General features: G+C 44.6%; 2 protein-coding genes across 2 annotated transcripts; one reads left to right on the forward strand and one right to left on the reverse strand.

The window, feature by feature from the left end:
• Positions 1-2,531: 2,531 nt before the first annotated feature.
• On the reverse strand, positions 2,532-6,345 carry ttl (tubulin tyrosine ligase). The gene is made up of 7 exons (XM_068725897.1): positions 5,590-6,345; positions 5,316-5,394; positions 4,955-5,187; positions 4,629-4,764; positions 4,267-4,536; positions 3,133-3,276; positions 2,532-2,753 (listed from the first exon to the last, which is right to left on the reverse strand). The coding sequence occupies exons 1-7, from the start codon at positions 5,756-5,758 to the stop codon at positions 2,549-2,551; spliced, it is 1,236 nt and encodes a 411-aa protein (XP_068581998.1). The 5' UTR covers positions 5,759-6,345; the 3' UTR covers positions 2,532-2,548.
• Positions 6,346-7,155: 810 nt separating this feature from the next.
• fignl1 (fidgetin-like 1) lies at positions 7,156-10,329 on the forward strand. The gene is made up of 2 exons (XM_068718089.1): positions 7,156-7,245; positions 8,007-10,329. Exons 1-2 carry the CDS (start codon positions 7,191-7,193, stop codon positions 9,932-9,934), a joined length of 1,983 nt encoding a protein of 660 aa, XP_068574190.1. The 5' UTR covers positions 7,156-7,190; the 3' UTR covers positions 9,935-10,329.
• The last annotated feature ends 3,308 nt before the right edge of the window (positions 10,330-13,637 follow it).

Here is a 13,637-nt window from a genome sequence, read left to right on the forward strand (position 1 = left end):
AGGTGCATTCATCTTGTTCTGTTTAATGTTGCTTCATATTGAGAAGTATATATATAGTAGAGAAACAGTCAAACATTTTGGGAAATGAACCACATGAAGCAGAAATATACACATGACATGGCTTGATACTAGTAATATTATTTTATTCTAGTAATATTGTGTCTGATGAAGACAGATGTTCATGCAAGAGTTTGGATAAAACATCAGCTAACAAAAACACAGCACAGACGTCCCTCTGAATATGAGCCTTGATTATGGATCCTGTTGGCCAGTTAATGTGATAACATCCAGATTACAGCAAATACAAAACATAGTTTGACGCTGAAAATACAGCAGGAATATAATCTTTGGTAAAGATGAGGAAATCCATGAGAAATATGAGGAAAACATTATAAATTGAGAAAATGACATCATTGAATTCAAGAGGTCGTATAATGAATGAGGAAGAATCTCTTAAATACAAACACATGAAGGTGCTTTTGAACTCTGGAGGTTCATTGCTTCTTTTTATCAAAATGTAATTCCCAATAAGGCAACTTTCCCTTTGATGAAAAGACATTTCCCTTAAAAATTGAATTCAAACAAATACTGACAGTTTGCTTCCGATAATAAAAAAAAATTTAAAGAAAATCAGCAAACACTTGTGACCCATTTGCCAACACAAAAATACCAATTTTCTGCTAACACTGATATTTTTCCAAACTTTCATACATCATTTCAGCAACATCAGGGCTCTGCAATACATCACAGGAACGGATTCATCATATGTGATTACTCACTGGGATTAATCCCATAATATCCACATGTGTTGACAGTGTGACCTGCTTTGTAACTACTCCATCTCTCTGAGCTTCAGTCACTTACATATCCCATATTTCCCAAGAGTCAGCTTGTAAACACAAAGAACACACGTTTTAAAAACATAAATAAATGCTCTGATGTTGTCCCTTAACGGATGGTACTCGCAACATGGGAAGTGAAGCCTCACATGTTTGAATTGAGGATAGAAGAGAGGAACAGCAGGGATTCTACCATGACGACAGACACGCCAACTACAAGTCCTAAATGAGCGCCTAGAGTTAAACAGTTGAGTCGACTTCCCCAAAGTGCAGCTGTCACAAATTTCCAGCTAGGTCTGAAGTCCTCTTGGACAGTTACACATCTAATGTCTCATCTATTTACAAAGAGATTAACCAAAAGAAAAGTAAAGGAATAATAATATAATAGTAATAATAATAATAAAAACAAGTGTAGAAACACTTGATCAAACACTAACAGTAACCGAAGAGGCATTGATGGGATGAAGAACCGTCTCTTTGGTAACAACACATCTGTATGTTGAAGAAGACCGCTGTAGAAAGCATGAAGTAGCGTCGGATGTTCTCGCGTCCTGTCACTTTGGGCTCTTTATCACTCTTCGTACAAGCTACTCTACTTTCATGACGACGGTTCAAAACAAACATAATCCACACACTTATTGACAACACCTCACAATGACAGTCCAGCTCTTCACACAATAAAACAGACACTAGGGCAGCTCTTTTTACAAACTGGGCTGAAAGGTGCCGATGCGGGGGCCTGAATGAGGACGCATTCTACTACATGCTTTCACACAAACATGCTCTCTTCAAATGACAAATATCTCAAAAATATCTTCAGCTGGACTACGTTTAGTAAGGTTTGCTGAGAACAAATACTTCATGGGAGTTCTCTTCTGTCTTTCCTCTCTGCCGTAGGGGGGTCGGAGGTCAGGGACACTTGTTAGGACGGACTTAAACCTGGGTTTAGGTGACGGACGGTCTCCCTGTTCAGTTAGATCACCCAGCTGCCCTGAATGTAAATGAAATGTTGCGTCCACGCGGTTAGCTTGAGAGGAATGTTGATCTTGACGGCTTGATTGTTCAGCTCATCAGACAGTTGGGTTAGTATTTTAGTCTTTTTAAGTTTAAACTATTGATCGCTGTTCACATTCCTAAATGAGACTAAGGGGTACAGATAGCTGCAGACAAGCTGCAATAAAAGTAGATTTAAAAAAAACAAAAAAACAACATGTCTAATGAGAAAAATAACATTCAGAATTACACAAATTCACTAAGATCTCAAATGCCAAGTGTCTAGTTTTATGTTCATTCTTGTGGACTGATCATGATCGCATCGACTTTACTGGGCAACAGTGCAAAGAGGCTTATAGAAGAAGTAGGAGTCACAGCAACAGAGCAAGCTAACTGGCAGTCTTTGTAAGGGAGCGTGGCTGGAAATGTAAGGCACTACAGTCTGGTGGTGGGACTGAGATGGAAGGACGTCCGTCCTCAATTCAGAAACTCCCAGAATCCGCTCGTCGGCGTCTTCACATTCTTAACATTCGTATCAGGAGAGCAGAGATCGTCTCTGCAGCTCGGTGATTTCCGTAGAAAGAAAGAGTCCCTCTCCATGCTCGCCGGGACGTGCTACTTCTCAGGTAGAGTTCAGATGTGAGGACGGAGTGCGAAGAAGCCGTACGGAGGAGACGAGGGGGGGGGGGGGGGGGGGGGGGGGGATTCGCGTGTGCTTACAGTCGAGTGAAAGGGCCCACGTGGAGAGGCCCTCTCAGTTTGGGGGAGGAGCAGGAGTTGGTGGTGAAGAGGGAGGTGGAGGACGGGGAGGAAGAATAAGGGGATGAGGATGCAGATGAGGAGTCACCGCCGCTGTTCAGGGCGAAGACACTGGAAACGGCCACATCCACGATGCCTTGACACAGCTCCGGATATAGTTTCCTGGAGGGGGAAGGTGACTAATTTAATATCCAGCAGAGGAAATTCTAATGTTTATCTTTGAAACAATTATACTGTTTTCAAAGCTTTCCTATTTCTGACTCTGACCCTCCAAGGAAGAAAAACAACAAACAAACAAATATTCTAACGTTTCACCAAAGACATTTTGACGTAACAAGGGGAATGGATTCAAAGCTTGTTTTCTCCATATTGTAAACGGAGACCAAGAGAAGTCTAAATGCAGACTGCAGGTACAGATGTGAATAGGAGACAGAGAACAAGGCTGTACGATTCATGGACGGGGGAATAAAAACAGTAACGACAGACAAATAGAACAGAAAGAAACATTTTGAACACAAACGACGGGCTGAAGGGTACTGACTGCGCACAGGCCGGCGCTCCATTGATCTCAATGAGCCACACTTTGAAGCTCTCGTCCACCATGAAATCAAATCCGAAGAGTTGGAAGCTCTGGTAGGACAGGTGCTTGGTGCTGATTGTCGGCTCAATACATGTCAGACAGCTCCTGTGAAACCAGACGGTAAAATCATTTCCAAATCGCCTGGCTGCTCGACAAAACACCTCGACAACGCCCCGCCGCGTGCAAACACTCGATACGATTCACCAGGAGCGCTTCTTTACAGACCTCTACCGCCGCTGGAACAAGAAGTGCACAGTACAATGCTAACGGCCAAGGCCCCACCTGTTCCTTGGTGGTGGTAGCTTAGATATGGTAGAGTCACAGTAGTAACACGCAGTGGAGCTAATTAAAGATGAGCTCTACCACGTTCATCGCGTTAGTTTAGCGGGTTTGCATTTTAACATCTGCTAATTAGCACAAAACACAAAGTACAGCCGATTTGATCTGTATTTGGTCATGAACCTAAGTAAAGGACAACATGAAAGTCTGACCAGATGACTGTGAATGTTCCACGTCAATCCACTGAATAGTTGTGGAGATGTTTCAGTCTTAACCAAAGCGGTGGACCAACTGACAGATCAACATCCCTAGAGCCGCTACCTCGTCTAAAAAGGCCTGTATGAGCCTACAGGGTGCATTTGAAAGCCTGTTTTTGTTTTTAGTGAACAATCCTATCAAAGTCCCCGCAAATATAATATGATTTTATGCTACTTTCTACAAGCTGAAGTCAGTGGCTTTCACATTTGCCAAATGTCATCGTACAAAAGCGTTGTCTCGTCTAATCTGTCTCGTTTGTATCCAGTTAGATATAAGAGTAATACATCATTGACTTATCAAGTAACTTGAACGAGAACATGTTATTTACGTTCACTGTCAACTAGGACAGATTTGAATTGACAACTCAGTCAGCATTTTTTCAGTAGTAGAGTTTGAAGACGCACACGAATATGCTAGTTTTTGTGTTTGGATACAGTGTGAGACTGAAAAAACCCATTATGTATTTCATGTTTCAATGGGATGTGTGATAGCGTAGCAATGCTTTCTGTTACGTGAGATCCAATGATAAAAACAGCAGCAAAAACAAGAAGGACCTACTTTATGATCTGCTTGATCTGAGGTAATATGGAGGCCTCCAGGGTGACGTTGTGAGTGTTCAGCAGGTACAGCCTGAACTCGTCAAAGAACATCTCATTGCCCTCCTCGTATCGTCCGTAGTTGTGGGAGTGCTCCTTCTGGATGCAGTGGTTCGTCAGGTGGCTGGTCATGTCCTGGAGGTCAGAGCTGTTGTAGGGCTCCGAGGACGTCCGCAGCACACCCTCCCGGTATAAATAGATGTTGTAGTGATGGTCCACTAGCACCCAGCTCCTAGCAACGGCACAGCGTAATAACAGCGTCAGTTACAAAGTCCGGACAGACTGGCGTGTTCTCAGTGGGTTACACGTAAAAAAACCACTTGCCTGATGTCAAACTTCCGATGTCCCGGCTCCAGAAGCAGAGGTTTCTCCAGGTACTTCTGAATGACGTGGACCTGCCCCTGATTATCGATGTACTCCAGCAGCTGATTAGCATCGTGGGATATCAAAATACCAGCACCTGTTGCAAGACAGAACAAACATGTGACGCTGCCACTGGTGCCATGTACCACAACTTAAAACAGTTGACAAAAAAAGGAAAAAAACTCTTCAGAATAGCTCAGAAAGTGTGACACCAGAGGGGAAATGTCTGACTAAGGCTTACTCCTATCTAGGATTTAAAACAATAATACATGGATAACAGATTTTACCTTTAGCTCCGGCGGAAGACTTGGCTATCCACACTGTGCCCTCCCCACTTTCCTTTTTAGAGTGATAGGAGGCCAAGAACACTTCCCGCTCATCCGTCCTGGGATTGCTCTTCAGATGGCTGATGCCATTCGTGGCTGGAGCAACCGGGGTCTTGAGGTCAGTGGGATAGATGATGTAGGATTCTGGAAACCAATTAGAGGAGTCGGACAGCTCTGGGCTGGTCTTTATGAGCCTAATGGCAGAGAAGAGAAATGGTCAGCTAATGTAACCCCCCCCATTAAATAATTCATGCACAAAAAAAGTACACATGAATGACAGCAAAAGATACAGATGTGTCAATTAAAAAAGGGAAATACTCACTTAACCAGGGGCGCCTTTCTGCAAAGCTTGTCTGCTCCTCTGTAGTAATTCACCAGCTGCACCAGTCCTGGCTCGTGACCTATGGGGACCCACGTGATGACATGGATTAAAACACATGCGTGCACATCTAAACGAGAGAGACCATCTTTCCACAGGATGCTGGAGGAAGCAGCCCTGCGCAGTCACGGCAGCTGTCTCGTCCTTCACACCAAATATGGCACACAAACAAACTCGTGTCAGCATCAAGTGAAATAAGAGATAAAAACATATTTACCCAGACGTCCAAAGGGCAGTCTGTTCCGTTCACCAAGCATTAGGTTGAATCTGGGATTGTCTCTTTTCAGCCTCTTCCATTGTCCGGTCGAGAGGAGGATTTTGGAAACTTCTGCATAAACAGTGCTGTTCTCGTCACGGGTGACAAACGTGTACATCGGGGTATTCATGCTGCCACGCTGACTACGAGGGGAAGTATGTAATAGGAACAGTTTAACGTCTGGATAACTTCGCTGTGTAGCTAGGTATGAGACTGTCTGGTTGACACTGCAGCAGACAGACTGTTCGGGGTTATCTCCTCGGTCCGTGCCATGACGATGAGTCAGTCATATCCAGCCCACACTTCCCAGTTAACCGCTAACTCCCAGTATTGTTCTGAAGCTCCGATTCAGAAGCCTGAGGTTATTAGTATTTGTTTGAATAAAACACCGTAACATGTGGAGGATAGCAATGTAAGGTCGCTGTGCAGACAGGGTTCCCTAAACCCAGACAAGGGTGTGACTGACTGCTGCAACCGGCTCCTGGGGCTGGTCCCGTCTGGATGAACGATAATTGAGATCCCGTCTCCGGTTTAGCTAACGGACTGCGACCACTATGAATAGCTATTCAAGAAACTTTTTTTCTGTATCTCTCCTCAAAGACAGAGATTTTAATACCAAGTAGTGCAAAAATAATAACTAACTACCTATTTAGCTACACAATATCACGAATGCGGCTCTTTTTCCCACGGCGTATTCTTTGATACTCAGCAGCTCGACAGTCGCTGTCATCCACTGTCGACAGAATAAACAAAAAGCTCCACGTTTGTGGTTAGTGTAGTTTGCGCGTACACTAATAACACGAGTAATACATATTTCAATATTTATAACACACATTATAAGTTAATAAACACCATTTTGAATGCAATTTGTGTAAAGTTATCTTCCCCTTTAAACATATTTACGTTGAAAGTCAGTGCCTGACTGAATTTCAACAAAGCTGGTACTACATTTCCCAGCATGCCACACGATAAAGCGACAATCTAATCGTTACATTTATCGCATTGTGGTTGTGGCTTCGGCCAGAAGATGGCGCCGTAGACCTGACTACACGTCCGCAGGTCGGACACTTGTGTCTTTGGTTGATACCACAGTCTGGAGAATAAAGTTTTAATGCTCAAAAGAAATGTTCTCACTATGGGTAAGACTGTCTCGTAGTCTGTAATATATCATCACGAATCAAGAAGCGTTACGTGGAAATTGATAGAGCGGCATAATAACACATAACAGATCGTGGCCGCTCTCTGGGGCGGACCTAGGGGATAAATGCAGCACTCCCGAGTTGTGACAAGTTATGGGCCCCGTTCCGACATTTTCAAAATAAGTTATTTGCCTCAGCTTAGCTCTTTATTATTCTCATATTTTCATCATAAATCAATGTTTTGCAAATCCAATACATATACAATTAGTTTAGTTTTGGCTGGAGGTCTCTACATTAGGTGAAAGCGATTCTGAAAGACAAATTTAGGTTTTCCTGAGAACGAATTGGGACGTGACAGGAAGTCGTTCAGCTGAAGAAGAAACAAGTGGCGGGAACAAGTAAACAGCAGCTTTAAACCCCTGTATGTTTAGTCTAGCACCTATTTGCTTTGTCAGAGAATCAGAGGATATTCCTAATAGTAAGTGTCGTCCGTCATCCTCAGTATTGTGGCCTGTTGTGTGTTGCAGTGTATTTCCATTGAACACGTGATGCCTGTATGTTGTAAATGAGTAGGACCTCAGGCATAACTGCATGTCACGGGGAATACATGCTAGGCTCCCCTGTCAGTTGAATGAATGTTTACTAAAAGCTAAATGACACTGCATACGTTTTGCCAGTGAACTTCCCCCGAGTAACGTTACAACTAACGTCACATTCATCAAATTAGATATTTAACGTCAGCCTAGCTGCTCAAAGGGGCGTTAGACAACTTTTACACATTGTAATGTAACGTCGCTATTCATCACGTGACAACAGTTTTATATTCCCCTCTGTGACTCTGGAGAAGCTTGGTCAAGACTGATAAAACAACGATGTTTAGAGGTTAAATTAAACTGTTGTATGCAGACCAGCAAAGCATGTTTTCAAAAATGAAAGTGGTGGAGTTGCAAAGACTTTTGGGCATTTGACGTCACCAGGCTGGGAGGGTCTTAACTTAAGGCAGAGATGCTAATGAGTGGGATGTATACATCCATGCTTTGGCCATGCTATTAACTGAACGTATGCAGTAAGCATACTAAATCAATGGGTCCCTGTATCATATGCCTGTTCATATAACTGTATATCATTTAATTAGATGTAACTTTTTTTTTTGTGTGTATGGAGTCAGTGATGATGCGTACCTTGGCTTTTACTGAGCTCATGTATTTTTAATAACTTGGGTCCCTTCTCCTTCATCAGACTGGAGCAGGCCAGGCATGAGTGGAGCACACCTGGACGAATGGCAGAGGAGGTCCTTTGACATTTCATCTGGCAACTGTACACCTGAACAGACGGCCGATGCCTACCGGGCCCACGTCCTCTCCATTCAGTATGCATGGGCAAGCTCCCAGCTCTCTCAGGCCGGCACGGCCAGCCTGCTCAGGACCTACTCGGAGCGCTACGCCTCGGTGCTGGACTCGGATGACCCCCGCACGGGGCTCAACAACTACGCGGAGAGCGCGCTGCATCTGGCCCGCAGTCAGAGGAACTACAGCGACAAATGGGAGTCGTCGCTGACCACGGAGAGTGTGCTGGAGCTGCCCTGCGTGCAGAGGATGTTTCGGGCAGGGACAGGGGGAGGAGGCTCCCTCGTGGCACTGGGAGATGTTAACATATCTGTGGGGGGAGAGGGCAGGTCAGAGGCTGCATTGTTCAAACCCGTACGTCCACCTCAGCCTAAAACAGAGGTCAACAGCACCACCTGCAATCCTGCAACTAATATGACTTTAGAGAGGCCAATAGGCTCTGAGGGGATGTCAGGTAATCCAAACTCGCTGTCCCGACCTCCAGCCCGACCGCAGTCTATGTTTAGTCATTCTTCTCCAGTTCCTCCACAGGGAAACCCTGGTCCTTCAGGGGGGACACGGAACTCTCAGTCCTCCTTCTTCCCCATCTCCAACCCGTCGAAGCGGAAGACTTTTTACAACCCAGATGGAGGGGATGGTGGCAGGGGGCAACACGGAGGTCAAGCAGGCACTGACCCGCGAGCTGGAGGCAACTTCAAAACGGCTCACGAGCAGTTCATTGTGGATCAACAGAAGAAACACTCCAATCAGCCCCAGAGGGGTCAGACCACAGGAATGGCAGCAACTTTGAAGAAATCTCTGGGTGCCAACAGGCCCCGAGGTACATTTTCTAAATTTGTGTCACCCATTCCGCGACAGGAGGAGGAAGATGGAGGGGCGAGCCGTAGTTCCAACCAGGAGCCTCAGATCCTGGATGAGCGTCTGAAAAACTTTGAGCCAAAGATAATCGAGCTGATCATGAGCGAGATCATGGACCACGGGCCTCCCGTCGCCTGGGATGACATAGCGGGCCTGGAGTTTGCCAAAACCACCATAAAGGAGATTGTGGTTTGGCCCATGCTGCGACCCGACATCTTTACTGGCCTCCGTGGTCCACCCAAAGGCATCCTGTTGTTTGGACCCCCGGGGACCGGGAAAACTCTGATCGGTAAATGCATAGCTTGCCAGTCGGGCGCCACCTTCTTTAGCATCAGCGCTTCATCGCTCACATCCAAGTGGGTGGGCGAGGGAGAGAAAATGGTGCGAGCCCTGTTTGCCATTGCCCGCTGCCACCAGCCCGCGGTCATTTTCATTGATGAAATCGACTCGCTATTGTCCCAGCGGACAGACGGGGAGCACGACTCGTCGCGTAGGATAAAGACGGAGTTCTTGGTTCAGCTGGACGGGGCGGCAACGGCCGCCGAGGAACGCATCCTGGTGGTGGGCGCCACCAACCGGCCTCGAGAGATAGACGAGGCTGCTCGGCGACGCCTCGCCAAGAGGCTATACATCCCCCTGCCCGAGGCAGCCGCCCGTCGGCAGATAGTAACGAACCTCATGACTCAGGAGAGGAACCAGCTGAGGGAGCAGGAGCTGGAGAGCGTGGTGAACGCCACCGAGGGCTTCTCCGGGGCCGACATGACTCAGCTGTGTCGAGAGGCGGCGCTGGGGCCCATCCGCAGCATCCAGCTCAGTGACATCGCCACTATCACTGCAGATCAGGTGCGAGCAATCCTCTACTGTGACTTCCAGGAGGCCCTGAAGACGGTACGACCCAGCGTCTCGTCGAAAGACCTGGAGCAGTATGAAGACTGGAATAAGACTTTTGGATGTGGACGTTAAGCGGGGCTCCTGGTCCCGGTCTGTTTTAAGTTATGGGTGTTATTTTGAACTGAGTTGAGATAAAACTTTCGACTCTGGAGGAATCTAGAGATTTCCAATATTTTCCTTGTTGCACACGAAGCACACAGCGTGGGTGGACGAAATAGCAGGAGCACCTGGCAAAACAAGAGAGAGAGAAATATCCCTCTGCTCATTATGCATTCAAATAATTTTCATAAATTTGTAAGGGCCGGACTGTTTTATTTGGATGTTCACTTCACTGTTGCTTTCTGGTTTGGTGTAAGCGTTAGACACCATGTTGTTTGCTTGAACTGTGTTTCAAATCAATCTATTTAAATTGCTTTAATTGCATTGCCAACATTGTATGTTTTCCTAATAAATTGAAATGATCTCCAGTGTATTGTGGCGTTTTCTCTTACTCGATCCTCCGTACTCTCATCTAATCCACAGAGGGCAGCGCGTGTTTTGCTAAGAGCTTTATTGTCACATCTCTGGTATTATTCCTGAATTGTTCCTGAGGCTGTATGTGCTAATTATCCACAGAAGTTGGGCAACACAGAGATTGGTTTCAAGCTGTTAAAAAAAAAAGAAAAAAAAAAAGAAATCTTTCCCTCCCTTCCTGTTGGTGATTAAGACAGCAGTGGACTCAACAGGAAAATCTGTTACTGCAATACCTTCTTTTCATTAGTAAAGAAGCATGAGCTCCATAAGTTGAACTGTAGCGCTCGCCCTGATCCACAGGGGTCATGGCCGCCGTAGATGTACAGTTGTGGTCAAAAGTTTACATACACTTGTAAAGAACATAATGTCATGGCTCTCTTGAGTTTCCAGTTATTTCTACAACTCTGATTTTTCTCTGATAGAGTGATTGGAACAGATACTTCTTTGTCACAAAAAACATTCATGAAGTTTGGTTCTTTCATGACTTTATTATCGGTTAACAGAAAAAGTGATCAAATCTGCTGGGTCAAAAATATACATTATTTTCAGATCCATGCTGAGCTCCTTTGACTTTCCCATTGTAGCGTTTGTGGGCGTTTGTATCCAATGAGCCCTATTTAAATGGCCTCAGAGAAGTCACCAGCTGTAGTCACTCATAATCACTCACAAGAAGTTAAGAGGCCATGCTATGAAGCTCATTTCGTTGACACAACTTTCTAAGTCACCAAAATTGCTAATTCATGTTGCTGTATGTATATTTTTGACCCAGCAGATTTTGTCACTTTTTCTGTTAACCCATAATAAAGTCATGAAAGAACCAAACTTCATGAATGTTTTTTGTGACAAAGAAGTATCTGTTCCAATCACTCTATCAGAGAAAAATCAGAGTTGTAGAAATAACTGGAAAGTCAAGAGAGCCATGACATTATGTTCTTTACAAGTGTATGTAAACTTTTGACCACAACTGTACGTATTTCTGTCTGTCCAGTTAATCTCCCGGCTCTAAGATGTCCACTCGCTCTCCTCCACACAGCAGAAACTTGGTTAATCCATCGCCAAGTGGTCGCTCTGGTCAACAGAGACTCTTAACAGTGTTGATGTTTTGTCGCTGGTCATACATCCACTACGGAGGAGGACCATTATAGATTGTGCGCACATGAAATGACATTCTCATGTAAATTTAATGGGACAATCTTTGAAAATTTGGAAGCCCATGAAAGAAGACTTTCATTTATTTTTCATCTTTTTGTCAGATCCCTGATAAATATTTCAGACGTGTGGTTGGCCACTGTATTGAAACTTTGCAGTGGAAGTTGTCACCCCCCCCCCCCCCCCACACACACACACACACACACACACACACACAGCTGGACCGGGACAGATGCACAGAAATCCACTGGACGTGCCATATGTTGTAAGTGTGCAGTGTGTGGCTGTGCAGCAGTGGTCACATCTGGGGTTGTGTGGTCACAAACACACTTCACATATAGCTAAGGTGTATTGAAAAAAAATATGTAATTTGACTGCCTATGTGCTTGTTCTTTAAATCTGTAATACTGACATTTGAAATCAAGGTATAAATTGTATAACATCAGCTGAGTATTTAAGTAAGTTTTTTTTGTAGTTGCTTTATTGTACAGAACCTTTACTGAAGTAAAAATACTCCTTTAAACAAAATAAGGTCCTGTATTAGAAATGTACCTGAGTAAAAGCATAGAAGTATTCTACAGCAAAATATACCGAAATTATAACCCTTAAGATTTGTATTAAATGAAACCCAATTCTTTTATATTATGTATGCATTTTTCCAACAATAGTCATTGAATGCATCTACATTCTGTAATCACTTCTCTATCCAGCAGTTCTCATTGTTGGTGGCGGGGTCCGCCATTTCTGCACTGAATTTGAATTTAAATTGGGAAATTTATAGCAAACGATGTAGCATGTAGTCCAGTTTATTTATAATTATTTCAGAAAACTACTTGACTGAAATCAGATTACATTTGCAATAATTATTGACAAACGTATTAGCAAAACAACACAAGTTTGTTTGGCTGCACTATAAATTTAAATATACACCAGTGGCAGTTACTCCTGACAAAGTCATTTCAAACAGCTGTTACCACCAGTGAGCACAGGTGTCACCAAAACCAATCCTGCCTAAAAACGTAAGGATTATAAGTAAACACTCTTTCCTGAAAATGTGTTATATTATTAATCTGTAATACTGATGCACCAGTGCGTGAGTAGCTTTTTACTTCTACTACTTTACAGACAGTTAGCTACTTTAATAATCCAAACGGGTCACAAGATGAATCTGAGGAAAAGGTTCTGCGACGCAAATGTATATATTCTTTTCTTTTCCATTATCTTTTGCACGTAAGATATTGAGTACTTCTACCTCCTCGGGCCTCAAGCAGCCAAAATGAAACCATGTCTAGAGAAGTCTAGAAGGGAAACGTGTCTTTGGTGGAACTGCTAACAACTCATAGGCATCTAAAACGAGACAAGAGGCCCCAAGTAGACATTGCTTCTTTGTAAGATCTCACAAGCCAGATGGGTTGGGAAAAGTATAAAGCGCACAGTATAAATACTCAATTAAAGTACCAGTACCTCAAAATTGTACTTAAGTACAGCCATTGAGTGAGTATATTTAGTTACTGGGTGAAGACCCCAAACTTGATGCTGAAATTTGGCCCCACATGTTGGGAAACACAAGCTGAAACAGCGACTGAATTCACAAAGTATGCAGTGAATGTTCTATTGTGGCCTTCTATTAATGGCACACGGTCATGTAAAGTGTGAAACACCTTGAGTACTAACGTCTTGTTGGATCCTTGGCTGAATTGGTTGAATCTGATTCTTAAGAGTGTTTCAGCTGCTTGAAAGGGGAAGTGAGATTTGGGATTCTGGCAGGGCCAGAATTGTTTGGCCAGATTAATCCCTCTCATGCAAATGCCCTCCCTCCCCTGTTGGGTCCCAGTCAAGCGTGGGGATGTGGGGGTGTGTGTGTGGGGGGGAGCCTCGGCGCTGGCCACAGCTGCTTCCCGTTTCTGCTAAATCACACAGCAGCCATCTGGACGAGGCTGCCGCCACCGAGCTCCTCCTGCCGGCCCCGACCGAGCCTCCGCAGACGGGCCCGGCCCTCAGAGCCCCGGCCCCTGCCTTCTGCTCCAGTGCCCGATCCTTCGCTGCTCCTCAGAGGACCACACTCTTCAGGTCCTGGACACGGCACATGTCCACATGCTGGTGTGTGTGTGTG

The sequence above is a fragment of the Cebidichthys violaceus genome, unplaced genomic scaffold, assembly GCF_023349555.1.
Source record: "Cebidichthys violaceus isolate CVI_PGR_0920_01 unplaced genomic scaffold, fCebVio1.0.p SCAF_10, whole genome shotgun sequence".
NCBI lineage: Eukaryota > Metazoa > Chordata > Actinopteri > Perciformes > Stichaeidae > Cebidichthys > Cebidichthys violaceus.

Coding starts and splice junctions, on each gene's coding strand:
- ttl (XM_068725897.1), bottom strand. CDS start 5,758: ATGAATACCCCGATGTACACGTTTGTCACCCGTGACGAGAACAGCACT. Junction 5,395..5,589: donor ACTGCCCTTTGGACGTCTGG/GTAAATATGTTT, acceptor GGGTCCCCATAG/GTCACGAGCCAGGACTGGTG. Junction 4,765..4,954: donor GTCTTCCGCCGGAGCTAAAG/GTAAAATCTGTT, acceptor GTCTTGCAACAG/GTGCTGGTATTTTGATATCC.
- fignl1 (XM_068718089.1), top strand. CDS start 7,191: ATGTTTAGTCTAGCACCTATTTGCTTTGTCAGAGAATCAGAGGATATT. Junction 7,246..8,006: donor ATCAGAGGATATTCCTAATA/GTAAGTGTCGTC, acceptor CTCCTTCATCAG/ACTGGAGCAGGCCAGGCATG.